The sequence below is a fragment of the Myotis lucifugus genome, unplaced genomic scaffold, assembly GCF_000147115.1.
Source record: "Myotis lucifugus unplaced genomic scaffold, Myoluc2.0 scaffold_134, whole genome shotgun sequence".
Lineage (NCBI taxonomy): Eukaryota > Metazoa > Chordata > Mammalia > Chiroptera > Vespertilionidae > Myotis > Myotis lucifugus.
The window spans coordinates 2,229,404-2,257,021 of record NW_005871182.1 but is presented as its reverse complement, the minus strand read 5'-3'; the positions used below and the strand labels follow the sequence as shown (position 1 = coordinate 2,257,021).

At 38.3% G+C, this 27,618-nt stretch overlaps 1 protein-coding gene across 7 annotated transcripts; it reads right to left on the bottom strand.

Annotated features, from left to right (window-relative positions):
• Window positions 1-104: 104 nt before the first annotated feature.
• YIPF4 (Yip1 domain family member 4) lies at window positions 105-27,591 on the bottom strand. 7 transcript variants are annotated; one of them, XM_023758610.1, is made up of 6 exons: window positions 27,182-27,504; window positions 14,708-14,879; window positions 11,860-11,937; window positions 10,445-10,558; window positions 5,550-5,699; window positions 105-919 (listed from the first exon to the last, which is right to left on the bottom strand). In XM_023758610.1, the coding sequence occupies exons 1-5, from the start codon at window positions 27,487-27,489 to the stop codon at window positions 5,562-5,564; spliced, it is 810 nt and encodes a 269-aa protein (XP_023614378.1). In that variant the 5' UTR covers window positions 27,490-27,504; the 3' UTR covers window positions 105-919; window positions 5,550-5,561. The 7 variants fall into 7 exon arrangements, 6 of the variants coding, with proteins under 6 accessions (XP_023614378.1, XP_023614377.1, XP_006094417.1 ...); XR_002830617.1 differs by lacking the exon at window positions 105-919 and adding an exon at window positions 2,389-4,299 and having other exon boundaries at window positions 10,445-10,497; window positions 27,182-27,584; XM_023758609.1 differs by lacking the exon at window positions 105-919 and adding an exon at window positions 2,389-4,299.
• Window positions 27,592-27,618: the final 27 nt, after the last annotated feature.

The following is a 27,618-nucleotide window of genomic DNA, read 5'->3' as shown; positions in this document are numbered from 1 at the left end:
TTGACATACAAATTTAAAACATAAAAACCCTACATATATTGCTTAAGAATATATACATAAATAATAAAATTATAACAAAGTGCACGGAAATGAAAAACACCAAATTTAGGAAAATCAATTTTATTTGGGGAAAGTACTGAGTGCATTAATCTGCATACCTTTTTATAAGTCTAAAATGTGTCATAGTATATTCAAAAGAAAAACCGAGTTTCCCCTTGAGTTTTCAGTTCTGGCCTCACAGGGTTGGGGAGAAGCAGGGAACAGGCTGCTGCTATCCCCTTGGCCACAAATTCCCCAGGTCACGAGTTCCGCATCCACCTGTTTCGGAACTTGCTTACAGGACTAGTGCGACAGAAAAGCATTGTGGGGTGATGGCGCATACGGACAAGATGAGGGACTATGCTGAGCAGCTCATGGACTATGTGAGGCTGGGAGATACCAACCAACAAGACATGCGTGTGGGTGACTTCTGGCTCACAAAGACTTGATCCCAAAGCAGTTTCAAGTACTGGCCCTTTGGTACCAAGGTCAGAACGGGGACTACACGAGAATGCTGCAGATCCCAAATCGGAAAAAGCACGATTGGGCTAAGATGGCAGTCATCAAGTATAAAGGGAACTGCCTCCCACCCATTTTCATAGGAATCATTTTCATGAACACATGTAATAGGGTTTTATATCTTCCCCAGATGTTATCTTCAGTTCCACAACATCAATGAAAGTCATTAAACTATTTTGCCCTACCTAGTTTGGCTCAGTGGATAGATGTTGGCCTGCGAACTGAAGGGTCCCAGGTTTGATTCTGGTCTGGGGCACGTACCTAGGTTGCAGGCTCATCCCTGGTCCTGGTCAAGGCTCATGCAGGAATGCAGGAGACAATCAATGTTGCTGGTCGTCTCTCCCCCTCCCTTCCACTCTTTCTTAAAAAAAAAAAAAAAAGGAAAATATCCTCAGTAGAGGATTAACAAAACAAAACAAAAAAGTCATTAAACTTAAAATGATGAGAATCATTGATGGCTGCCTCCTAGACGACCCACACTGGGGATGGAGCCCACAACCCAGGCATGTGCCCTGACCAGAATCAGTGACCTCCTAGTTCATAGGTGAAGGATCTACCACTGACCACTGAGCCACACCAGCCGGGCAGTCATTAAACTTTTTTTTTTAAATTGTGATATTTTGCCTTTTAAGTAAATTATTAAGACACTTTTATGTGTAACAATTGAAGCTTTGCAGTAATGACTATTTTCTTTCTTGTTTTTGTTAGATGTTTTACGAGTAAGCTCATAAATCTAAATTGTAATAAATCCATATTAATAAGTTTTATTAAATATTTCATGCCTAAAAATCCTTGACTTTATTTAACATTAACAGCACAGTAGATGGTGTTGACAATTTGTGGTGTGTTTTTTTTATTCCTCACCCGAGGATATGATGTTTTTTATTAATTTTAGAGAGAGGCAAAGGGAGAGAAACACTGATGTGAGAGAGATTGATTTTACAGAGAGAAGGGAGGAAGGGTGGGAGGGAGCAAGGGAGAGTGAGAAAGCGAAACATTCATGTGAGAGAGATACGTGCCCCAACCGGGGATCAAAACCACAACCCACATGAAGAAACAGAATATACTAGCATCTTAAAACCCCAATCCAAGTAAGCTCTTTCAGTTACTTCATTCCCACTCAGGAGTAACCAAGATCCTATTTTTGTACTTTACATAAATAGATCCATAAAGCATATATTCTTTTGTGTATGGACTTTTTTGCTCAATATTAGGTTTTTGAGATCATCCAAAATCTTACATGTAGTTATAGCTCTTGCAATCTTATTGTTTTCTCTTGTGACATAATTTGACTATTTGGGTTGTTTCCAATTTTGGATATTACTAATGATGCTATGAACACTCACTGCATCTAAGTAAAAAAAATCTCAGTGGTAGCACCAGTATTCCACTGAACTATTCAGAAGGGGTGCTGAAGGATTTTTTTTCAAGCTCTTGCAAACTATAAATTAGCCCGGCTGGTGTGGATCAGTTGGTTGAGCATCATCCCAGGATTACTACCAATACAAAATGTTAAGTAGGGAATTATTTTTACTAATGCCATTCAAATCATTCTGATATCTTTCCCTAAATTAACCTTCAAATTGCAATCTCAGCATATCAAAAGAAATTCAAATGAGAGACCTAACCCTAAGCTTTATGTTTAATTATATATGGCTGCACAGGGAATATTTTTTTAAGCTATTTCTTTTCAGACCATTACACCCCATAAAGACACGCTAGGATTAAGAATTTATACCAGTTTGTTAAAAGTAAATGTATTCACAAAGTGCAACTTTCTTCAGAAAATATGATTTCAAGTGCAAAGATGTAAGAATGTCTAGTATTCACTGATGTCAAAATCATTATTTCGGGATTTATTTAAAAAGTGGCAACAGATTCTCAAACACACAAACTACTGCCAGGAAATGATACACACGAGGAAAAGAGCTCTTGTAAATCAGTTTCTAATGGGAAATTAAGATGTAGTACAAAGATATAATACAAGGGTTTAACTATAGAAACCATCTATGAAAAAGGATAATAAAATACCATTATTTTGTTTATGTGACTAAAATATCAGAGCAGAGAGTTCTGAGGGCGATTTTTAGCTCTGTTAAGACCTACTTCAGACTGCCATGCCATGCAATCGGAAAGAATTATATTAACACAAGCCTAAATCCTGTAATAGGTCATTTTCAACACTATGAGACAATCTATGGCTCCACATCCTGAGTGTTGTTCTCCTTTGTTGCAACTTGTTCAAATACCAAAAAAAGAGAGAACTGTATGGAAGATATTTTAACAAACATGTGACACATACAAAAAGAAACAAACAAAACGGCAAAACAAACATGTCACAATTCCCTGAAGTCTAAAAATAACTAAATATGCCTTAATAAAAATATAAAAGATAAGTAATAATCATTTTAAAATATTCTATTAGTTTTGCTAAATATGAAAAATATTTTTATTAGTTTGAAGAAGCATTATTTTATTCATTTTATTACATCAAATTTTAAAAGAAACTGACTAAATTTTAAACATTATTTAAACAAAAATATCTACCTCATTTTAAGTCAATGCAAATTTCACTCATTTAGAACTCTGTACTAGCATATTAACATTTGGGGAATTTTTGGAAAGATACATTATTACATATAAAACTGTTTTATAAGACCTTAGGGATAAGAAATGGTTCATAAAACTTTACAAATCTTCCTAAACAATGTTTAATACAATGAAAATTATATATAGACTTTGATTTTTAATAAAAATTTCAATTATTTTACAATCAATTTGAAACAGAAGTAAATATGCCTCATAATTGTTTTGAGGACTAACATTCATCAGGATTACTATAGCTGTTAATACTTAAAACACACTAGAAGAGACTATTGGCTATTTCTGTTCTAGAAATACTAATGAACTAAATAATTAGGTTGGAAATCATGATTTAAAATCAATATGACTTAGAAAACACTATAGAAAAATTCAAGGAGAGAACATTGTTATGGTCAACTTATCATTATTAGTTGTAGCAGTACTGTATTTTGTACACATTTAGAAATCATGTTTTCAAACTGACAATGTGATTTAACTGCTTTGCTCATTAACATATGAAGATGTTGGCTGAGCTTGAAACATTAAAACTGTATTTATATATACCCCAAACAGGGCAATTTACAAGATTATATGAGTTATTCTTAAAACCTTTTTAGAACACAAATACCTCATTTTATCTCACATCATTATAAATAAACATGATAGCTTAAAAATATTAAACCTTTTTGTTTTTATGTACTTTGTCCTAAAGTACCCTGACTTATTGCTTAGTGAAATTCTATCCCCTAGTATGGATCCTCAAGCTTTTAGGAAAAGATTCCAGGGTCAAGAATATGGACATCAAATATAATAATTCACTGTAACAATGTATTGATCCTCAGGAATTCCTTCAGTATGACAAATATTTACTTTACAGTTACTGCTTCTGTAGCTATAGATCCTTCCTCACAACATATTATTTAGGTTCCAGAAGTTCCATCCCTCTGGTGCTTCCAATCTGTTTTCTTAAACTTGTTTAAAGTATCAGCACATTATTCTGGTTCAAAGGTAGAGACTCACTCTTCCTGCAGCCCAAAGTAAGTTTTTTTCTTTCTTTTTTCAAGGGGGAGAGGGTAAAAGGAAGAGAGATGGGCTTGATATCTTGCTAATTTACAGGCTAGTTCAGAATTGCTGGGTATTTCCTGATGGAAAAGATCGCTGAAGGAAAACATACCAAGAGGTGGCCATGTTATCATATTGAGGGCAGCAGTTAACTCTTCCAGCTCAGAACAGAACAAATAATACATTTGTTAATAGTTAGGCATTTGCTATTTTATGAACATAAATATTTTATCTACTTTACAAGGTAATATTAATTAAAGGTAGATATAAAGTCTATGAAGTTATTTGCAACAAAAATTTCACTAGCTAAAATTTCTTACTATTTCCCTTAGGAAATATTGTACATCTGTTAGAGTGCCTGATACTTGTTAAAATATCAAGTAATACAGGACAAGGTGTTATAACACAAAACAAACAGCTAGGAAGCACTTTATTTTTTTCTACTTCATGTAACATTGTTTAGGACCACAAGATTTTAAAGGTCTCTTTCAAGCGACTTTTATGACTTAGGAATACCACTTAAAAATATTTACTGATGCTATAAATATTACTGCTTTTCTACATATTAATAATTTTAATGAATGTCATATTCATTATACCTTTTGCTCCTTTGGTCAGAAAGATAAACAGAAACTTTTAATGTATAGATATTAAAAATGGTTTTTTAAAACACCCAAACAAACCAAATCTATATCAACATATGTTAAAATTAGTTTTAGTTGTTATTATTAAGAATTTTAACAAGGACATACTGAAACATGTATAAGATTTTAAAATTAATTAAAAAACAAATTTAAATTTATAAATAAAAAGATTAATGGCCGAATTGAAAAAATTTTAAGCATCAGATTTAAAATATCTTCATTTTTCGCTATTCAGAAATATATTTTGTTAATAAGAATTATTTCATAAATATATATGTATAAATATAAATATAAATCTACAGGATCTACAGTGAAGAGAAATCCTTTAAAGAAAAAAATTGCACTTTTAGATTATCAGGATGTTGTCATATTTACCCTTTAAGTGAAGTGTAATTACCATTCCAGGTGCTTTGGGCACAAATTTTTAGGAGAATAGCAACACAATCTTAAAAACACAATGCTTTTATATTTTATTGACTGGAATATGAAGAATCAAACAGAATTTAGAATTCTGATAAAAAAAAATCCAGATAACGGCAATTGCTTAATTAAATCCAAAAACAAAATATTGTTTTAAAAAAGCCTTAAACCTGTCTTTATATCTGGAACATGTAAAATTTTATCAGCAACAGCTTTTCTTCAATCCCTTCAGCAAGAATTCCCAACCTTCACGCAAAGGTAACATTGTCTTTTTCTACTCACATGTGACTTAGATCATACTCCAGTATATAAGGACAAAAAATAAATGTATAATAAAAAGATTGGATAAATCAGGAGAGGCTTTTTGGTCTTGAATTCTTCACCCACTAACAATGAAGCAGCACTGTAGGCAGCCCAAAAAACACCAAACAGCTTTAAAAAACAAACAAAAAGACAAAGGGCAGCATATTAGCAAGTCAATTAACATTTTGCATATTATAGAGTAAAAATAATATTTACAATATTGTTTAAAACAACCCTGACAACCAATGGTGGTAAACAGTAAAACTTATTGAGAATGTTTAAAACTTCCAAGAATGGCCCTAGCTAGTTTGGCTCAGTGGATAGAACATTGGCCTGTGGACTAAAGGGTCCTGGGTTCAATTCCAGTCAAGGGCACATGACCAGTTTGTGGGCTTGATTCCCAGTAGGGGGCGTGCAGGAGGCAGCCAATCAATGATTCTCTCTCATCATTGATGTTTCAATCTCTCTCTCTCTCCCTTTCTCTCTGAAATCAATAAAAAATATATTTTAAAAAATAATAAAAATATATTAAGAAAAAAAACTTTTAAGAATGTTAGTACTTGCTCTTCTCCTTGACTTCTGCAAATGAAGTGTTTTGCTATCAAATATGTATAATCAAAAGAATCACCTAGGGTGCCTATTAAAAAGAAAATCCTGAGATTCACTCTAATTGTGATAAATCAGAATTTCTAAGAAACAGATCTAGTTATAAATCCTTTTAACAAGTGTCCTTGGTGATTTAAGGTAAGGCAACTTCTGGAAAAACTATTATTGGGCCAAATTGCTGAAAGAAATTTGATTGCAGAAAGAGAACTAACTGACTCTTCTTACACAGAAGAAATTTTTTCCTTTACTTTCTTCTAAGAAGAAAACAGATTAAATAAAAATTTTATACAATGTTTATTAAGTATCCCAGCATTTTCCCAGGAATAGATAGAAATATAGGGTTAAATAAAAAGGAGAAAAAAAATAACATTTTGGTGAAGACTTTAATTAAATAAAATATACTGTGGTTTTCTAAGTATACACATATCTAATTTTAAATTATTTCCACTTGAAATTTATGTAGTACTTATTGATATAGTTACTGAAGCCATTTACAGATTAAAATGAAAGAAAGAACTTCCAGAGTAGAAATCAGGGAAAGTATGATAGAAACAGACTTGGCATAGAGCAGGGTTTCTGAACCTTGTACTACTATTGACATTTTTGGGCTGGATAATTGTTGGGGGAAGCTGTTCTATGCATTGCAGGATATTTAGCAGTATCCCTATCTCAACCTACTATATACCAGTAACATTCCACCACCAATTTGGGCCACCCAAAAATGTCTTGAGACATTGTGAAATGCCCTTAGGGAGAAAATCGCCCTCAATTGAGAACCACTGGTACAAGGGTAAAAAATATTGGCATACTGATTGAAAATGTATTTGAGATGGTCCAACCGTCTATTGATTTTTAAACTAAAAAACACAACAGCACAGGGATGGGCTAGAAGGAATTAATGGGAGAAAAAAGGAAACATATGTAATGCTTTCAACAACAATCCTATATAATAAAAGGCTAATATGCAAATCGACCGAACAGCAGAACTACCGGTCGCTATGATGCTCACTGACCACCAGGGGGCAGACGCTCAATGCAGGAGTTGCCCCCTGGTGGTCAGTGTGCCAGAAGCTAGACTCACAGCTGGCAAACACAGTGGTGGTGGCAAGAGCCTCTCCTGCCTCTGGGGCAGCGCTAAGAATGTCCGACTGCCGGTTTGGGCCCGCTCCCCGTGGGTAGTGGGCCTAAGTCGTCAGTCGGATATCCCCCAAGGGCTCCCGAACTGTGAGAGGGCGCAGGCCAGCAATTCGGTCCCCTCCTGGCAGGCGCCCTCCCACGAGTGCACAATTTTTGTGCACTGGGCCTCTAGTTAAAAAATAAAAAACATCCCTGGCTGGTTTGGCTCAGTATATAGAGCGTCGGTCTGTGGACTGAAAGGTCCCAGGTTCGATTCCGGTCAAGGGCACATGCCCAGGTTGTGGGTTTGATCCCCAGTAGGGGGCGTGCAGGAGGTAGCCAATCAGTGGTTCTCTATCATCACTGATGTTTCTATCTCCCACTCTCTCTCACTTCTTCTCTGAAATCAATAATAATATATTTAACAAATAAAAATAAAAAACAACAAACAAAAATCAGGTAAATATTTTAAGCCTACAGAAAAGTACAGAAAAATATATAAAATAAAATTATGATCAAATTGCATTTGTATATCATGTTTCAATTTTTGTTGTTATAAATAAATGGTTAACAATTGGTAAGAATTACAGAAATTTAATTTTTAAAAGATTAGTGGTTGTAGATGAAACTGTATTTTAATGCTATCCTATCTAATAAAGAGGGAATATGCTAATTGACCCTCACACCATCGCAAAGATGGCCACATCCACAGACAATGAGAAAATATGCTAATTGACTGCCATGCTCTCAAACATGGCAGCACCCACAACCACAAGATGGCTGTCAGGAGAGGGCAGTTGTGGGCGATCAGGCCAGCGGGGGAGGGCAGTTAGAGGTGACCAGGCCAGCAGGGGAGGGCAGTTGGGGGCAACCAGGCCTGCAGGGGAGGGCAGTTGCGGGGGGACTAGGCCTGCAGGGAAAGGCAGTTAAGGGCAACCAGGCTGGCAGGGGAGGGAAGATAAGGGTGACCGGTCGGGCAGGGGAGCAGTTAGGCATCGATCAGGCTGGCAGGCAGACGAGTGGTTGGGAGCCAGCAGTCCTGGATTGTGAGAGGGATGTCCAACTGCCGGTTTAGGCCCGATCCTAAACCGTCAGTCGGACATCCCCTGAGGGTTCCCAGACTGGAGATGGTGCAGGCTGGGATGAGGGACACCCCCCCCCCCCCCCCAGTGCACAAATTTCGTGCACCTAACCTCTAGTACAGGGGTGGGCAAACTTTTTGACTCAAGGGCCACAATGGGTTCTTAAACTGGACCGGAGGGCCGGAACAAAAGCATGGATGGAGTGTTTGTGTGAACTAATATAAATTCAAACTAAACATCATTACATAAAAGGGTACGGTCTTTTTTTTTTAGTTTTATTCATTTCAAATGGGCCGGATCCGGCCCGCGGGCTGCAGTTTGACCACGGCTGCTCTAGTAGTTAAATAATGAGAGATCTGCAACATATTCCTCAAAATTTGGACTGAAACAAGGAACATGTACAATAATTCATTACACACAGAAGATTAGGAAAACAAATTTGGCAAAGAAAAATGTGACGTTTAAAAATAATTTTAACCTAAATTTTTAATTATATAAATAAGATTTTCCATTTTGTAATAATACATTCATATGCTCCATAAAGATTATTAAGGACCAATTTTCAGTTGAATGTGATGACTAAAAATGAAAAGAGGACACAGTTTTAGCAATTTTGGATGTAGTCTCAGCAGTATTAAAACACGTTTTAACCCAAATTAAAAAAAAATGAGCAGGAAGTTATTCTGAATGATTCAGTAAAGTGGTATGTTCACAAAGGCTAGATAATTAAATGCCAGCATGGGTCTAGCTCCTGCACTACAAAAGTTTTAAACTAAGTGTTAATAATGGCAATTTAAATAAATGTTTAGGATTACAATGTAAAGGAAAAAAGATCTCCTTGATCTCTAAAACATACAAAGATGTTCTCAAAATATTCTTTTACTAGAGGCACAGTGCACAAAATTCGTACATTGGGGGGGGGGGTCCCCTCAGCCCAGCCTGTGTCCTCTTGCAGTCTGGGAGCCCTCGGGGGATGTCCAACTGACAGCTTAGGCCCTCTCTCCACGGGGAGCAGGCCTAAGCCAGCAGTCGGACATTCTCAGCGCTGCTGTGGAGGTAGGAGAGGCTTCCGCCACTGCCAGTGCGCTCGCCAGCTGTGAGCCTGGCTCAGGGCTTCTGGCTGAGCAGCACTCCCCCTGTGGGAGTGCACTGACCACCAGGGGGCAGCTCCTCTGTTGAGCATCTGCTCCCTGGTGGTGTGTGCCATTGCGGCCGGTCGTTCTAATCGATTTGCATATTAGACTTTTATTACTTATTACATAGGATAATATTTGTAATAACAGTTACCACTTATTGCCTACTCTGTATCAAGCACTGTACTAGGCATTACATTTAAAATCTTCATAACAGTTGTTGACATTCCCATTTTGCAGAGGAGGGTAAGAAAAAGTATCTCCTCTCCCCAAGGCGGACAGCAAGTAAGTGGCAGAACCAGGGTTTCAATTCAGAATTGACTGGTTCCAAAATCCACATTCTATTCAATTCCTAATGCTTATATAATGTCAGTATTAGCCTGTAGTTACCCAATTTTGAAAAAAATAATTTCTCCTATACTGGAATGAGTAATAAACTTTAAAACCAAATGTCATAAAAATTAAGTGGCACTACTTAAAAACAAATACTTTAGTGTGGAGGCTACAGTAATGGCAGTTCTGAAAGTGGTGGTCTTAAAAAGTTATATTTTCCATAAAGAAGGTAGCTGATCAGTGATTCTCATCACTGATGTTTCTATCATTCCCTCTCTCTTTCTCTCTGAAATCAAAAATATATTTTTAAAAAACTATCTGCATATAATATCCTCAGGCCTGATTTGTTCTCTGTTCTTTATCCCCTCCCCCCTCCCCCCCGCAGACATATAATTTCTGATAATTTAAAGAAAAATAAATGAAATACCATTGGTAAAAACAGTGAGTAAGATCATTGTCCCAAAATATTATTAATCATTTAATAAAGAGTTACCTGATTCCAGGGCTAAAGCAGGTAAAAGATTACGATATTCTTAGCCAGAGAACTATTTTACTTTTGTTATTGGAAAATAGTAAACTACTTTTTATAATACATACTACTTACTTTTATAAGTGTAGACACCACTTCAAATGATCCAACCACCAAAAGTATAGGGGCTATTACAATGAGAGGAAGTAATGAATATCCTATAACTCCAAGAACTTGGCCATATGCAACCTGTGAATTTTTAAATTTTTAAATAAATGTCACAGAAATCTAGATATTCATTTAAACCAATATTGAACATTATATATTCGTTGTTATACTTTCAATAATGTGAGAATTAGGAAGAGATCATGATGTATTATACTCATGTTATTTCAAATTTCATATACTGTGTTTTTTCCTATGCATACATACTACGATGAAGTTTAATTTGTAAACTAAGTAGAGTAAGAATACTAGTAACAACAGCTAGCCCAGCCAGCATGGTTCAGTGGTTGAGCACTGACCTATGAACCAGGAGATCACAGTTTAATTCCTAGTCAGGGCATATGCCCGGGTTGCAAGCTCTATCCCCAGTGTGGGGTGTGCCGAAGGCAGCTGATCAATGATTCTCTCTCATCATTGATGTTTCTATCTCTCTCTTCCTCTCCCTTCCTCTCTGAAATCAATAATATATATATATATATATAATTTTTTTTAAAGAGTAAAAACAAGTAACAATAAAATAGAACAATTATTAACAATTCTAAACTGTAATAAAAGTTATGTGAATGTGGTCTCTCTCTCTGATCTAATACCCTAGTACCCTACACTAAATGACTAATAAGTAGGTGTATACTGCATTGGAGGATGAATCCACTCTCTGCATGGGATGGCAGAAGATTTCATCATGCTACTCAGAATGATATGCAATTTAAAACTTATGAATTGTTTATTTCTGTAATTTTCCATTTAATATTTTTGGATGGTAGTTGCTAACAGGTAACTGAAACAGCAGAAAGCAAAACCGCAGGTATGAGGGAAGTAGGGTACTTGCAAAAATATAAAACACCACCACTCTTCTAATGCTTTTGTTTTGCAAAATGTTATTTTTTTAAAATGTATTATGTTAAAGTGAATCTAGTTTAATTTTAAATTTTAAATGAATAAATATATTTTAAAATTTTTAATTTTAATTTATAACATGGTAAATATAATAAATATAACACACATTAAGAAATCTCTTTGGGGACCTGAGATCAAAAACTTTGAGAATGCTGTAACAGAGAATAAATTGTATGGTTCCCTAAAAAGCTGTCAATTACATATGAGTGGGATGGGATCTTTTCTTTCCACTTCCTTTCTTATAACATCATTAAGTATAAAAAAATACTAATATGTTGATCCTCTTAAAGGAAGGAGCATAAGTTAAAAGCAATTCTGGAACAAGAAATACTAGTACTTATGATGAATATAGCCACTGATGGCATCTGCAGCTCAAAAATAAAGCTTACCATAGAAAACAAAGGCTATTTTCAAAATTAACCACTTACCTCTCCACCAAGAACTCTGGCCAGTAAGAAAATAGTTAGTGAACCAAATATCCAAATAGTTATAATCCATGATACCACCTAAGGGGGGAAAAATTCATGCAATTAATTCTTTGTACCAAATAAGCTGGGAAGTTCCTAGGAACTCAATTACCTACCATATAAGATACTTTGGTATACCCAATTTCAGGTCATAGAGAGTTTGTTTGGTTTCCCAGGTATCTTTACAAAACTTAATAAGAATAAAATGTGAATGTAATTTTAGATTCAAATTGAAAATTTATCCCCGCTGGCATGGCTCAATCGTTAGAGCTGACCTACAAACCAGGAGGTCACAGTTGGATTCCTCAATCAAGACACACGACCCGGTTGTGCCTTTATCCCCAGTGGGAGGGCATGCAGGAGGCAGCTATTTGCTCTCATCATTGATGTTTCTATCTCTCTTTCCCTCTCCCTTCCTTTCTGAAATCCTATATAATGAAAGGGCAATGTGCAAATTGACCCTAATGGCGGAACTACCTGGAACGACCAGTTGCTATGATGCGCACTGACCACCAGGGGGCAGATGCTCAATGCAGGAGCTGCCCCCTTGTGGTCAATGTGCTCCCAAAGGGGGAGCTCCGCTCAGTCACAAGCCGGGCTGACGGCTGCGAGCGGAGAGGTGGTGGGAGCCTCTCCCGCCTTCTTGGCAGTGCTAAGGATGTCCAACTGTGGCTTAGGCCCGCTCCCCTGGGAGGTGGACATCCCCTGAGGGCTCCCAGGCTGCCAGTGGGATGTCTGACTGCCAGCTTAGGCCCGATCCCCTGGGAAGCAGGCCTAAACCAGCAGGTAGACATCCCCCGAGGGGTCCTGGACTGCGAGAGGGCGCAGGCCTGGCTGAGGAACCCCCGCTCCCCGAGTGCACAAATTTTCGTGCACCAGGCCTCTAGTATTTAATAAAGTATTACAAAACAAATTTAACAATGATCAATTGCCTAAGGACACATCAGTACTTCAAGAACTATGATAAAAGATTACTGTAAAAAGAGAACAAAGAGTTTACTCCCAACCCCGATTTTCACCATCCTGCAAGGAAAATTCATCCCTAAAACAGGTTACGAATCTTCTTGGTAGGTCTTTAAAGTTTATATTAATCACACATTTATCCAAGTAATAGAATTAAAGACATTTCAGATCATTTTAACTCCTGAGACTTAGCATAATAATAATAATAATATGTGCATACATTTCCATCTTCTGTTTACTTGGAGTCTAGAAATAATGACACCCCAGCAGCTACATAAGCATTCTTATTGCCCAGGTTCTGGTTTCTAAATATCATTCCCTAATAAAAGGAACTAGGATTCCTTAGAGCAGTGGTTCTCAACCTTGGCTGCACATTAGAATCAACTGTGAATCTTTTTAAAATCCTGATTTCTGGACCTCATCCTCCGGAAATTCTGTTTCTTTGTTACTAATGTTGTGGCCCCACCCCATAACAAAGAAACAGAATTTCCGGAGGATGAGGCCCAGAAATCAGGATTTTAAAAGATTCCCAGGGTGATTCTAATGTGCAGCCAAGGTTGAGAACCACTGCCTTAGAGAAATACGTGATTCCAGGGCTGAAGCAGGTAAAAGATAAGCCCAGAACACTTTGTAGAGTCAGAGGAAAGAAAGTGCTCAAAAAAGGATGGGAATATTTTGAAAGGACACTGAAGCTAATCTGAAGGAGCTCCAAATGAATAAAGCTGAAACAATCTCAGGATGAGGGAGTGATCTGTGTATGTTGTGTTTTGATGATAAAGCCCCTGAAAGTAGGACAAAGTATTATATAAAAACAAATACTTGGGGTGGGGGGTGAGGGTGGGAATGGGAGATATCTGTAATACTATCAACAATAAAAAATATATATATATAAAAAAGTCAAAAAACAAAAAAAAACCCCCACAACAAATACTGATGGAATCCCTACCCTCATTTATTAAAATGTCTTATTTTAAAAAACAGAACTAAAAATGAGAAAAAGATAAGAACATGATTATGAATTTTGTGTTTCCAACTCTTCATCCCTTGGGGAAATCAGTAAGGGCATGGGCAGCCCTTTTGGTCACTTCTGGTCAGAAGGGATTAGTTCCAGCCATTTACCCTAGTCACTATACAAACATTAATGTTTTCTTTTCTTTTTGGTTAATCCTCACCAGAGGATATTTTTATACTGACATTTAGGGAGAGTAGAAAAGAGAGGGAAAGACAGGGAGAAACATTGATGTTAAAGAAACACATCAACTGGTTGCCTCTTGCAGGAGCCCAGACCAGGGCCCGGGCCAGGGAGAAGCCTGCAACCAAGGTACGTTCCCTTGACTGGAATCGAACCTGGGACCCTTTGGTCCGCAGGCCAATGCTCTATCCACTTAGCCAAACCGGCTAGGGCCAAATATTAATATTTCCTATGTGAATGATAATGTGGAAAAGTTTGAAAAGCATTAATGTAAGGTACTTCCCACATAATTAAGAATAGTTCTAGGAGCCTGGCCTGTGTGGCTCAGTTTCTGAGCATCAAACTATGAACCAGCATGTCATGGTTCGATTCCTGGTCAGGGCACATCCCTGGATTGTGGGATCGATGGGGGCATGCAGGAGGCAGCTGATCAATGATTTTCTCTCATCATTGATATTTGTCTCTCTCTCTCCCTCTCTGAAATCAATAAAAATATATATTTAAAAAAATAGTTATAGGGATGAACAATGAGAAATAATGCACAGCGGTAAAGCATTTCTCAAATGTAATGTCCTATGATAGTTAATATTTGGCTATTTTTAATTTTTAAACTCCTGAAAAATTTAGAATTTATATAAAGTAAGATATACTTACCCTAAACTGTCCATATAATGATATCATGGAAAAGAAAAGGACAACAGCCAGAGGACCCCAAAAGTCAGGATTGTCTCTCACCACTTGTCTATTAAAACCAAGTGATGGCATTGGCATCAAAACACATCGGATTTTGTAGTAAATATCCTTCAGATCGATATCCAATTCTTCCCTATAATTGTAAAATAAAAAAATTTAGAAGGCACACTTGTGAATATGGAGACATCTGTAGTAGAACTTATATCTATATCTATATATATAAAAGGCCAAGCGACCATCCAACCGGTAGCTTTGATGCGCACTGACCACCAGGGAGCAGACGCTCAATGCAGGAGCAGCCAAGCTGTGGTGACTTGGCAGCGGTGGTTCTTGGGTGATGCACCTGGAACAAGAGAGGAGGGAGCCTAATTCTGGGGTGCGTCACCCAAGAACCGCCCTCTCACAATCCAGAACCCCTCAGGGGATGTTGGAGAGCTGATTTTGGCCTGATCCCCGCAGGCCGGGCTGAGGGATCCCACCTGTCAGAGGGACCCCACTCACTCTACAGACAACCTTCGAGCCGCAGCGCTGCCCCAGGTGAAGCCAGCTGGGGAGGGACTGCCAAAGATTGGCTCCAGGGTGTGTCTGGCCAGTCTTGCCCAGTTCCACCCCTGCTGGCTACCTTCTAATTAATTCCTTTCAATGTGCACGAATCTGTGCACTGGGACACTAGTTTAAATATAATGGCATAGTCTCTATAGGTCAACAAAGCATTTGCATTTGAAGTACCATATTTCACTGATTCCAAGGTATACATTTTCAGCATTTTAACATCTCTAAAGTTGGGATGAATCTCACATTCACTGGTGTCTTACAATTATGTTAGCCTGAAGGGAAGCCAAGTGTTTCCAAGAACTGCCTTTCCTTTTGCCAGTCTTCTAAAGGCACTACCAATTTGGGACTTTAAATATAATTTTCTGCTTGAGACTTTTTTGGACCGTACAGATAACTCAGACTGCAAACCTAGATGAAAACTGGTACAGGGCTTACATTCTCAGGGGAAAGTTTTCTTCCAATACCCCATCCAGTGCCAAATTGAGACAAATAAAGTCCCCTGCTGTCTCGTTTTGTATGGTGGGTTATTTCTTATTTATCTTTATACCATGGAGACAGCCCTTAGATGTCCTCAGCTTTATGCTGTCTTAAGCAATTTTTCTTTCTTATTGATAAATATAACTACACCCTATAATCCATAGTATCTTATATTTGATGAATTATAGTATATCAACATAGAAATAAGATGTTTTAGCACTTCATCTATCAATAATTACTACAGAGAATAAGTTGGTAATGCCTCAATTTTATAAAGCTATAGGTTCTTTTCAAAATTGTTAAATTCTTCAGATTTTTTCCAAGTGATAACATAGTCATTAAAAAAAAAAAAAAAAGTAAGTCTCTCTATAGTCCTCAGTGGCAGCTTTAGAATTTCTATATGGGAGAAATTTGGGAGTAATAATCTTTTTTTTTTTTTTTTTGGTTAATCCTCACCCAAGGATATTTTGCCATTGACTTTTTAGAGCGAGTGGAAGGGAGGACAAGAGACAGAGAGAGCAACATCCATGTGAGAGAGACACATCAATTGGTTGCCTCCCTCATGTGCCCCGATTAGGACCAGGAATCGAGCCTGCAACCGAATCATGTGCCTTTAACCAGAATCGAACCCAGACTCCTTCAATCCGGTGCCGACACTCTATCCACTGAGCCAAACCAGCTAGGGCAATCATCTTTTTGGAAATCTTAAATGGTCTTAAACTGAATTTCCACAACAAGCAACCAAGTGGTCTGCTTTTTTAGACTGCACATTAAAAAAAAAGATTGTTATGTTTACTTAAGATAGCTATAGGCCCAGGTAAGACCTAACAGTTTAAAGTGTGTGTGTGTGTAAGAGAGGATTATGATTCTTTTACTTTTTGCAATATTTATTTATTTATTTATTTATTTACATCCTCACCTGAAGTTATTGATTTCAGAGAGAAAGACATAAACCATAGAGAAAGAGACAGACAAGAGAGGAAGAGAGAGAGAAAAAGACATCGATGTTGAGAGAAACACTGATTGGCTGCCTCCTCTATGCACCGACCCGGGACCAAACCCGTGACCTAGGTATGTGCCCTGACCAGACTCAAACATGCAACCTTTAATTTCTGCAATTTAATAGGTTAAAAATATTAATTCCTCAGTTTTAATGATCACTAATAAACTGAAAATAGCCAAAATTTTTGACAAAAAAGGTTAAGATATTCCATACTTATCTTTAAATAATAATGAAAGACTATAATCATTCCACAAACTAACTTTAAAAATAAAACAGTATGTATTATTTTTACATACAAGAGTGGCTTGTTATCTTCTGGATCATCATCTTCAACTTCCAAAAGCCATCCATATCCTCTTTGTCTCAGAAATGTAGTGGCTGTAGATTCTTTAATAAAATCTCCCCCAAGGTTTAATTTGACATCTGGGGCTGCTATTGAACCACTGAGGTCTTAGGAGAAAAGAGGACAAAATTATAAACCAAGGAATGTGTGAATTTATAAGCATAAATTCAACTAACATAATTAGCATTTGAAGACCCACTATTACATACCATTTTCATATTTTAAAGGTATCTAAATATCATCTTTTATTTTACAACAAGAAAATGAAAGATGAAAAAAGTTGCATAGCTAATTAGCTGGACTGGTACCAGAATCTACACCAAGCATGTCAAACTTGTGTTTATTTGGCCTGTGTTAGCCTTTGAGTTTGACATGCTTGATCTACACTTAATAACAGTAAGTTAAAAAAATTTTTTTTCAATGCTTTTGTTTTATTTATTTATTTTTGGTTAATCTTCACCAAGGATATATTTTTCCCATTGATTTTTAGGGAGGAAGAGAGAGCGAGAGAGAAAAACATCAATGTGACAGAGATTACATTGATTGGTTGCCTCCTGCATGCACCCAAACTGGGCTGGGAATCAAACCTGCAACCAAGGTATGTGTCCTTGACCAGGAATCAAACCTGAGACACTTTGGTACATGGGCCTATGCTCTATCCATTGAAGACACTGGCCAGATCTTATTTATTTACATAATTAAATTTATTGGTGTGACACTGGTTAATAAAATTATACAGGTTTCAAGTGTACAATTCTATGTCACCTCTATATTGCAATGTGTGCCTACCACCTAAAATCAAATCTTCTTCCATCACCATATTTTTTACTCCCTTTATCCTTTTCAATCTCCCAATCCACCTTCCCTCTGGTAACTACCACACTGCTGCCTGGGTCTATGAGTTTTTCTTGTTTGTTCATTTGTTGCTTTCAGAATCACTTTAAATTTTAAATGGCAGATTCATACAAAATAAATCACATGATATCATCTTGCATTCCCTTCATTATTATGCACATTATACAGAACAAAGTGACTGTATAAATTATTTTCAAAGGCATTACATATATAAATACACAAACCTTTAGACATAACTTACTGCCTAAAGAAAAACTATAGATAATTTTTCTCTACTTTTTAATGTATTTACTCATATGTTCTTTCATTTAAATCACCAAATATTTATGTTAAGCGCTTTATATGTCAAAGATTAGTTCTGGATAAATCTAATTAGTAAGAGTTCCCTGCTATTTCAGCTAACTCTTTATATAATTACATCTTTAGTTTTGGCAAAAATAAAAGGTTTTTTAGGTCACTTCTAAAAAAGGTGAAGAGATCCAGTTTCCCAGATTGCAAAATAAATTCCATTCATAGTCTGCACAGTAGCTTAGAGGTTAAGATAATCACAGAAGTACAAATGTCACATATTCTGGTTAAAAAAAAAAAATGGGGAGAGTAAAGGACTTGCTTGAGGTCATACGGGAGTTAAGAAAAAAGACATCTGTAGGACCAGGCAATATGCACTAGTAAACAACCATCACTGTTGTTAACTAGAAGCCACATAACTGGAGTGGTACTTTAGAAAATAATTTTGGCAACAGCAACCCAAAACATTCTTTTTTAAAAAACATGTTTTTATTGATTTTTTAGAGAGGGAAGAAGGGGTAAGGATAGAGAAACCCCCTATAGGGGTTCAAGCCTGCAACCCAAGCATGTGCCCCAACCAGGAATCAAACCACTGAGTCACACCAGCCAGGCAACACCAGCCAGGCAACCCAAAACATTCTTAACATAGACATGCCTTCTCTGGAGACCACAGACAGCATATATATATATATATATATATTTTTTAAAGCTCAATTTTAACCTAAATTTTAGGTTAGCTTTTGAGAAAAGCCATTATAATTTTGGCTAAAACTTCAAAGAGTGGATCAATTATGAGTCATAACCTAGTCTGGTTGTGAGAACTCCTGCAACCATTTAATTATAATAAAATGAAGCTAAGTCCTAGCTTAGCTACTAATTACAGCAAATCATTAATGTCCTCTGGTCTCCAGTTTCCTATTCCTTTCCAGATTTAACATTGTATGATTCTAAAAAGGTTTTATAATACAGTTTACTCAGTTAGAGATAAAATGTAAGTACTTGTGAATTTACTGTCCTTCCCTAAAGTTTAAAATTAGTTCTTGTAGATGCCATCATAGAATCTTGTAATTAAAAAATATTCTCTCAAAATTACTTTCTGCTTGTCTTAATCTCAGTTGAAAATGAGTTAAAATTTAACTAAAATTCCATTCCATTAGGTACAAGAAATGTTTTTCTTGACTTAACAAGAGGAAGATTTAGATCAGGAAGTCATTAGTACAGCAGTGACATTAAAGGTTTTGGAATTATGAGGCAGGAAAGGATCTTAACAACTGTTTCCTGCCCTGTAGAAGGGGCTACACTTAATCTAAACAAAAAAGGATGTATAAATTATAGTGTTAAGGAATGCTGTAATAAAGAATTGTATATGTTTAGCAATTTGTCATAGCATGGATGCCAGAATCTCAAAAAGGCACCTTTAGCTTATAATTCTGCAATATTTTCCATTCCATGCAAAGTGGGAAAATATCATGGACATATAGTAGGAATGCCAGCAACAGCAGTTTGACACATCCCCCAGTACCACCAAGACACAATCAGTGTGAGAACAAAACAACAGAAAAGTCTAAAAATTGGTAGTTAGCCTAACATGTTAGCAAACTAAAACAATAGCATTAAAAAACAAACAAACAAAAAACAAAAGAAAGAAAAAGATTCCAAATCACTTCAAGAGCACAGCTGTCTTAAATTAAGCCAGAGTAAGAAACAGCTAGCTTGGTTCTTAACTCTATGATAGGTATTCAGAATTTTAAAACACTATTTTATTCTTTTTTTTTTTTTTTTAAATTTCAGAGAGAGGAGGGGAGAGGGAGAGAGGGATAGAAACATCAATGGATCAGCTGCCTCCTGCATGCCCCCTATTAAGGATCGAGCCTACAACCTGGCATGTGCCCTGACCAGGAATTTAACCATGACCTCCTGGTTCATGGGTTGGTTAGCTCAACTGGCTGGGCTAAAACACTAATTGTAAATTAGTTCTTTCTTATTACACTATGTAAAATATTCTTGTTATTTTGTAGGAAATGTGTAAAGATAATAAATATGTGGATTTAAGAGGAAATATTCTTTGAAAAAAATCTATTGCAAAGGGAAACCTTAAAAATGTTTCCACTGCTGTTTGGGCTCAGAATGAGGACATTTCAAGTTTTATTGAAAGTCACCTGGGAAAACTGCAAAACAAAATTTAACAGTAATTTTCTCTCCCTTTCAATTCAAGTGTATGAATGGGTGAGGGATCCTTTCTCTGAATTTTCTATTCAGCCTGAGAACTTCACTTTGAAAGATAAGGAAGAACTTGGTCAAGTGTAGTATCCGTAATAATAAAAGCTTAATATGCTAATTAGACTGGACGTCCTCCCGAACAACCTTCTGGACGAAGCTGGGACTGCGAGGGAAGACCGGGTCCCGGGTGCCGGCAGCCGGGGGGAAGCCTGGGGTCCAGGGTGCCAGAGGGAAGCCGGTGCCAGCAGCCAGGGTAAGAAGGCCTATTCCTGCACAAATTTCATGCACTGGGCCTCTAGTGATAGTATATTTAGGATAAGATTTACTGATCTGCCTTTAGATGAGTTCTAAATTTCTATGAAAGAAAAGTATGCTGCAATGAATAATGCACATTATACGGCCACTTGTCAACTTTTTCTATATGTGAATATTTTCTTATTTAATATGCAATAAGAACAAAGACAAAAATTAAATCTCCTGAACTTACCTTTATAAAAATTAAATCCCATCTTGGCATAAGCCAATTATTTAACAGAAATTTTTTTATTTGCATTATGAGTCTTTTAACTTATTTTGAGATAATTATAGAGTCACAGAAAGTGCAAAAATAGTAGGGAGGTTACATGTACCCTTCACTCAGTTTCCCCCAAGGTATCATCTTATGTAACTACTAGAGGCCCAGTGCATGAATTCATGCATGTGTGGGGTCCCGAGGGACCCCAGGAGGTTAGCCAGCCTGTCATGGAGCCAGCCAGCTGGGGGAGGGACCGCAGGAGGTTGGCCGACCCTCTGATCGGGGCCATCGGGAGGCCGGCCGGCCAGTGTGATGGACTGCAGGAGGTTGGCTGGTGGGGGGGGGAATGGGGGAGAGAGACGCAGGAGGTTGGCTGGCTATCCCAGGGGTGAGTGGCTGCAGGAGGTTGGCCGGCTGGGGGGAGAAGCCTCGGGAGGTTGGCTGTGGGAGCACACTGACCACCAGGGGGCAGCTCCTGCATTGAGCGTCTACTCCCTGATGGTCAGTGTGCGTCATAGTGACTGGTCATTCCAGTTGTTTGGTTGTTAACGGTCACTTAGGCTTTTATATATATAGATCAAAACTAGGACACTAACAGACCCTCAGATTTTACCAGTTTTATATGTATTTATTTGCATGTGCCTATAGTTTTATGCAATTTTATCCCATTTATAGATTTGTGTAATGCTTTATGAGTTTAAAATTTATGAAAATAGATTAATTTTTTAAAATGATAAACCTTGCTTAATTACCTTTTTCTCCCCAAGAAAGGTTGGCTAAAAAGTCATTTTCAATTTTCAAGTAGGAAAGAAAAACTGTTCTTGCACCCATTAAATACCATGTATTATAATTCATTAGCATATCATATAGATGATATTTGTGCTAATACCTACAAGGATATAATTTTTAAAAGATCAAGTAGGGAATTTTTTTTTAAGAAAAAACTAAAGATTCCTCTATCTATACTACTAACTTGTACTAGAGGTGATATCCTTTCTGGGGAGAGGGAACTTCATGAGTAGGCTAGATGTTTTAGGTCTCTGTGGACTCACAAGTATAAGCTACAGGAATTGCCTCCACCAATTATTTTACTTCATAGTTCTTAAGTGAATGCTCTTCCATCTTTTTAATCTGAAAAATTCCTACTAATCCTTCAACATATACTTCATCTGACCCTGAAGACTTCCTAGAACCCTTCCTACACAATTAACTACTTTCTCCATTCAACCATACCTTTACAACATTTATTATGTACAATGATATTTTTAAAATCTAGTAGGCCATTTCTTGTAGTCAGGGACTTCCTCACATGCAACCCCTTTGCACATGAAGGTATTCTCTCTATCCTACATGTACAAAACATCATCTATCCTTCAGAGTTTGCAAAATATCCCCTCCATCAAATTATCCCTGATCTAGCTAAAATAAAATTCATCCTCTTCTGATCTTTCATAACATTCTAAATCAGTGCTTCTCAAGCTTTATTTTTTAAAAAATATATTGTATTGATTTTTTTTTTACAGAGAGGAAGGGAGAGGGATAGAGAGTTAGAGACATGGATGAGAGAGAAACACTGATCAGCTGCCTCCTGAACGCCCCCTACTGGGGATGTGCCCGCAACCAAGGTACATGCCCTTGACTGGAATCGAACCTGGGACCCTTCAGTCCGCAGGCCGATGCTCTATCTACTGAGCCAAACCAGTTAGGGCTCAAGCTTTAATATGCACATAAATCACTGAAGGATCTTGTTCAAATGCAAATTATGCATAAGGCAGATTCTGCATTACTAAGCATCCAGGTAAAGCCAATGCTGATGGTCTGTGGACATAAACTAGGCAAAGAATTACTATTTGTCTGATACAAAACAAATTCATAAGATTGCCTTAAAGACTTCTATACTAGACTTTAATTCTCACAATATTCTTGTAAGCGGCGTACTTTTCATTTTATACTACTATGTGACAAAATAGACACTTATAGCTTATAGAACAGCGTAACTTGCCCAATATCACATAGCTTCTATAAGAGATGGGACTTTAACTGAAGTATTCTGGCTCTAAATTAATTGATTTTTTTAGTTATACCATCCAAAATGCGCTAAGTTTTATAGTCCCAAGTATTAATATTACATGAGACAAAAGCAGGTCATTTATTCCTGTAACAAACAATTATTCTATGTCATTTATATTCTGGATTCTGTGGTAGGTGTTGGGATATAAAAAAAAATAGAGAGCCCAGCCGGTGTAGGTCAATGGTTGAGTGTCTACCTATAAACCAGAAGGTCACGATTTGATTCCCGGTCAGGGCATATGCTTGGGTTGTGGGCTCGATCCCCAGGAGGGGGTGTGCAGGAGGTAGCCGAACAATGATTCTGATCATTGATGTTTCTATCCTTCTCCCCCACTCTGAAATCAATAAAAATATATTTTTTAAAAAGAGAGAGAACCTTTGGCCTACAGACTGAAAGGTCCCGCTTCGATTCCAGACAAGGGCACAAGTCAAGGTTGTGGGCTCGATCCCCAGTAGGAGGCAGCTGATCAATGATTCTCTGTCATCACTGCTGCTTCTATCTCTCCCTCTCCCTTCCTCTCTGAAATCAATATAAATAAATAAATAAATAAATAAATAAATAAACAAATAAATAAATAAATGTATTTTTAAAAAAAGGGAGAGAGAGAAAAGTTAAGCAAGATTTCACCAAGGAAGGAGCATTTGAGTTTAGTTTAAAAGTTCCAACTTGGGATAAGGAGGAGAAAGGCATTTTAAGCATGAGGACTAGGATATGCATAGATATGGAGATGGAACATCAAGGCAGATTTTTGGACAAAGGATATGTGTGGTCAAATAGTAAGGATAGGTATTATTAAGAAAGAGAGATGTGGACAGAAGAAAGGTATACACTGAAAAACATCTATGAGCCAAAAAGATTCAGTTGGAGAAACAGCAAAAAAACAAGAAGCAAGAATTTAGATGATATGCTTAAGAATCAGAGAAAAGCCCTAACCGGTTTGGCTCAGTGGCTAGAGCGTTGGCCTGAAGACTGAAGGGTCCCAGGTTCGATTCCAGTCAAGGGCATGTACCTTGGTTGTGGGCACATCCCCAGTGGGAGTTGTGCAGGAGGCAGCTGATCGATGTTCCTAACTCTCTATTCCTCTCCTTTCCTCTCTGTAAAAAATCAATAAAATATATTAAAAAAAAAAAAAAGAATCAGAGAAAAGACTGAGTTGCAGAGTAAAATGTTCCTGCTAGAGAACAATAAAAACTAAGTGTGGGACGAGATAATACTAAAATCCAAGCAGCAGCAGCATTATGAACATGTACTGAGCACTTAACTCTGCCAGATATAATCATAAGTGCTTTGCATTTGCAAAATATTTGAGCACGTGGGTATTATTATTCCCATTTTGTATATAAGAAAAATGAGGTTAAGAGAGGCTCAGTAACTTGCCCAATATCACAGAGATAGTAATTGGTAAAGCCAGGATGCAACCCAAGTCTCTTAACACTATACTCCAGATACACTACAGACAGTCCTTGGGTTACGTCGGACTCAACATACGTCGTTTCGTGGTTACATCGCCATCTCCCATTTATTTACAAAAAAAAAAAAAAGTTCCGTCATTTCAACATATGTACATATGTGCTTTATGTTTTTTTATTATTTATTTACCACAAGTAAAGGTCAGGAATTGTTATCTTTCTTTTAAATTTTTTTTTACTGTTTCACTTCATTACTGGTGTGTATGTGCCCCATGTGAGTGACGTAGGTGCTAAAGTAGGTGGGTTCCGACTGCGTTAAGTCCATAGGAACAGATCTCCGACGTAACCCAAGGACCTACTGTATTCAATTTACAAAAATATAAGAGGCATCATGGTTTAGTGGAAAGAAATTTGAGGAGACAGAACCCTCGATTTCAATTCCATATCCTTCATGTGGAGTTACTGAACTTCTCTAAGCTGTTTTATTATAAAATACAAGAATAATAAAACTCAGCAGAATTCTTATAAAGACCAACCAAGACATTTGCTTAAAATACTCTGTAAATTTAAGTTGTGTAACATTATACAGATGGTGTTATTATATGTTTACTAGAGACATGGTGCACCACATTCGTGCACTGGGGAGGGAGTCCCTCAGCGCAGCCTGCGCCTTCTCAGTCTGGGACCCCCGAGGGGTCCTTAGCACTGCTGCGGAGGTGAGAGAGGCTCCTGCCATCTCTGCTGCACTCGCCAGCCGTGAGCCCGGCTTCTGGCTGAGCGGCACTCCCCCTGTGGGAGTGTACTGACCTCCAGGGGGCAGCTCCTGCATTGAGCATCTGCTCCCTAGTGGTCAGTGCACGTCATAGTGACCGGGTGGTCTGCCATTCGGTCGATTTGCCTACTAGGGTTTTATTATATAGGATATGTCCTTGGATATACAGGGAGTCTATATATCCTTAAATGCTAGATGGAAAAGTTTGAATAAACCTTACAGATTTTACTTATTCCAGGTTTCTTGATTTAGTATATAGTCAATACCTTAGCTCATTATATTATTCTGTCAGACTTCTTAGGTGTATTTAAGAAAGGTAATTCCTAGGGGAAGGGAGGATATGAGCAGTATATACATAAAGTAATTTGAACAAACATTAGGTTCTGATACTCAACGATAGACTTCTAAAGTCTGGGAAAATTAACATGGATATTCCTCCCTAAGCACTATGCTACAAAATTTAGATGAAACAAACCAAAATATTTTGGGTTGCTATATTTCACCAAATATAGAGGGAGTTGGGGGGCTGGGTGAAAAAGGTGAAGGGATTAAGAAGTAGAAATTGGAAGTTACAAAATAATCATGGGGATATAAAGTACAGCATAGGAAATATAGTCAATAATGTTGTAATAACTCTGTATGGTGTCAGATGTACTGGAAATATAGGGGAGAACACTTTGTAAAGTATACTATCTACTATGCTGTACACCTGAAACCAATCCTATCCTATCCTATATAATAAAACCTTGTGCTAAGGGACCCCTGGGTGGACATCCCCCCAGGGTCCCGGACCCCAGAGGGCGCAGGCCGGGCTGAGGGCCCCCCCCCCCCCCGCGGTGCATGAATGTCGTGCACCAGGCCTCTAGTACAAAATAATACCAAATGTAAACGGTAATTGAAAAAAAAAAGAGAGAGAAATGGATCAGCTCCCTTCTTTATGATCGGTAAAATTTTTATTTTACATTTTAAATTATAACCAACACTACAGTACTACTTTTGTTTTTTAAATACCAATCAAAAAGCAAAACAAGGGGGAGGAGGGAAAACCAGCGATACTAACTGATACACTATGAAACCGGATTTGAGGAAATACTACGTTCTTCTCCAGACTGAAATTCCTATAGCTAAGTCTAACTTATTTTTTCATGTTAGGCAGTAAGTCTGGTCACTGGGAAACCACTGGTGTGCGCACAGAAGGCTATTAAAACTAACACTTGAAAATGACTAGCAGAGAAAGATTCCACTTCCCAAGTCGGATACGGATTAGAGAAAAGGAGGAGAACAGCACTTCCTGTGCTGGAGAAAAATCTCCCCAGCACAACTGCTTCGTCCGAACAGTTGTCACAAGGAAATCTGCAGAAGCCATTGTCAACACCTCGCGGGAGTACAAGCAGTTTCAAATATACCTGGGTCTATTTCTCTGAATATCAGGTCAACCACTAAAAAAAACCCAGGAGAATTGGGACGGTGGCAGAATATCAGATTCCATGGATTTGCAGCGCCGAATCCAACCCCAGTAACAGTTACTGACGGATAAATAAGAGGAACACTGCTCTCTCCCCTTCCTCGTTCTCACCTTTGACACCTACCCTGGCCAATCGCGTTTCTGAGTAACAGCAAGTCATTCCATAAAAAACACACACACAAACACACAAAAAAACAACCTTCGAGTTCCGTGGTTCACTTGAGGTGAGCCAGTCGCCCAGAACAAGCTGCCCCAACGGCGTGGGGCGGGCGGAGCTGACCCGGAGACTCGGACAGCGCCCACGCCCCTCCCTCGCCGCCCGGGCCCTCTCCCCAGGCCCCGCGGGCGCAGTCAGCTTCCGGCGCGTCCCCACCGGCCACGACCGCCTCGGCACCAGAAAGGCCCCGCCGCGTAGAGTCCCGCGTCCTGCGGCGCAAGGGGACTTGAGGGGGCTCAGCCTCACCTTCCGCGTCTGCTGAGGAGACAAAGGTGAAGTCCCCGTTGGTGGGGGAATAGGCCGGGGGCGGGCCCGGCGGCTGCATCTCGCGGCCGCTGGGAGCCGGCGGCGGTGGAGGAGGCTGCGGCTGGGCCCAGGCCCCAAGGCGGCCGCGGCGCCGACCCGCACCGGCGCCCTACGCTGCAGCCCGCGAGCCGGGAAGCGCAGGCCGGAAGCGAGCCCGGGACGAGCGCAGCGCCCCGAGGAGGCCCCAGCAAAGTCTCCGCCGTGGCGACGGCCCAAACACCACGACGCCGGCGCCCTGACAGGACCATAACAGTGACAGCGCTGCTCGGATTGGCTCTTTGTAATGTGCTCTCCCATTGGCTCCCGGAGGAAGGTTCTGATTGGGTCGCCCTGTTGCTGATCCCGGAAGTTCGCCCAGGACAGGAAGTTCACTTCTA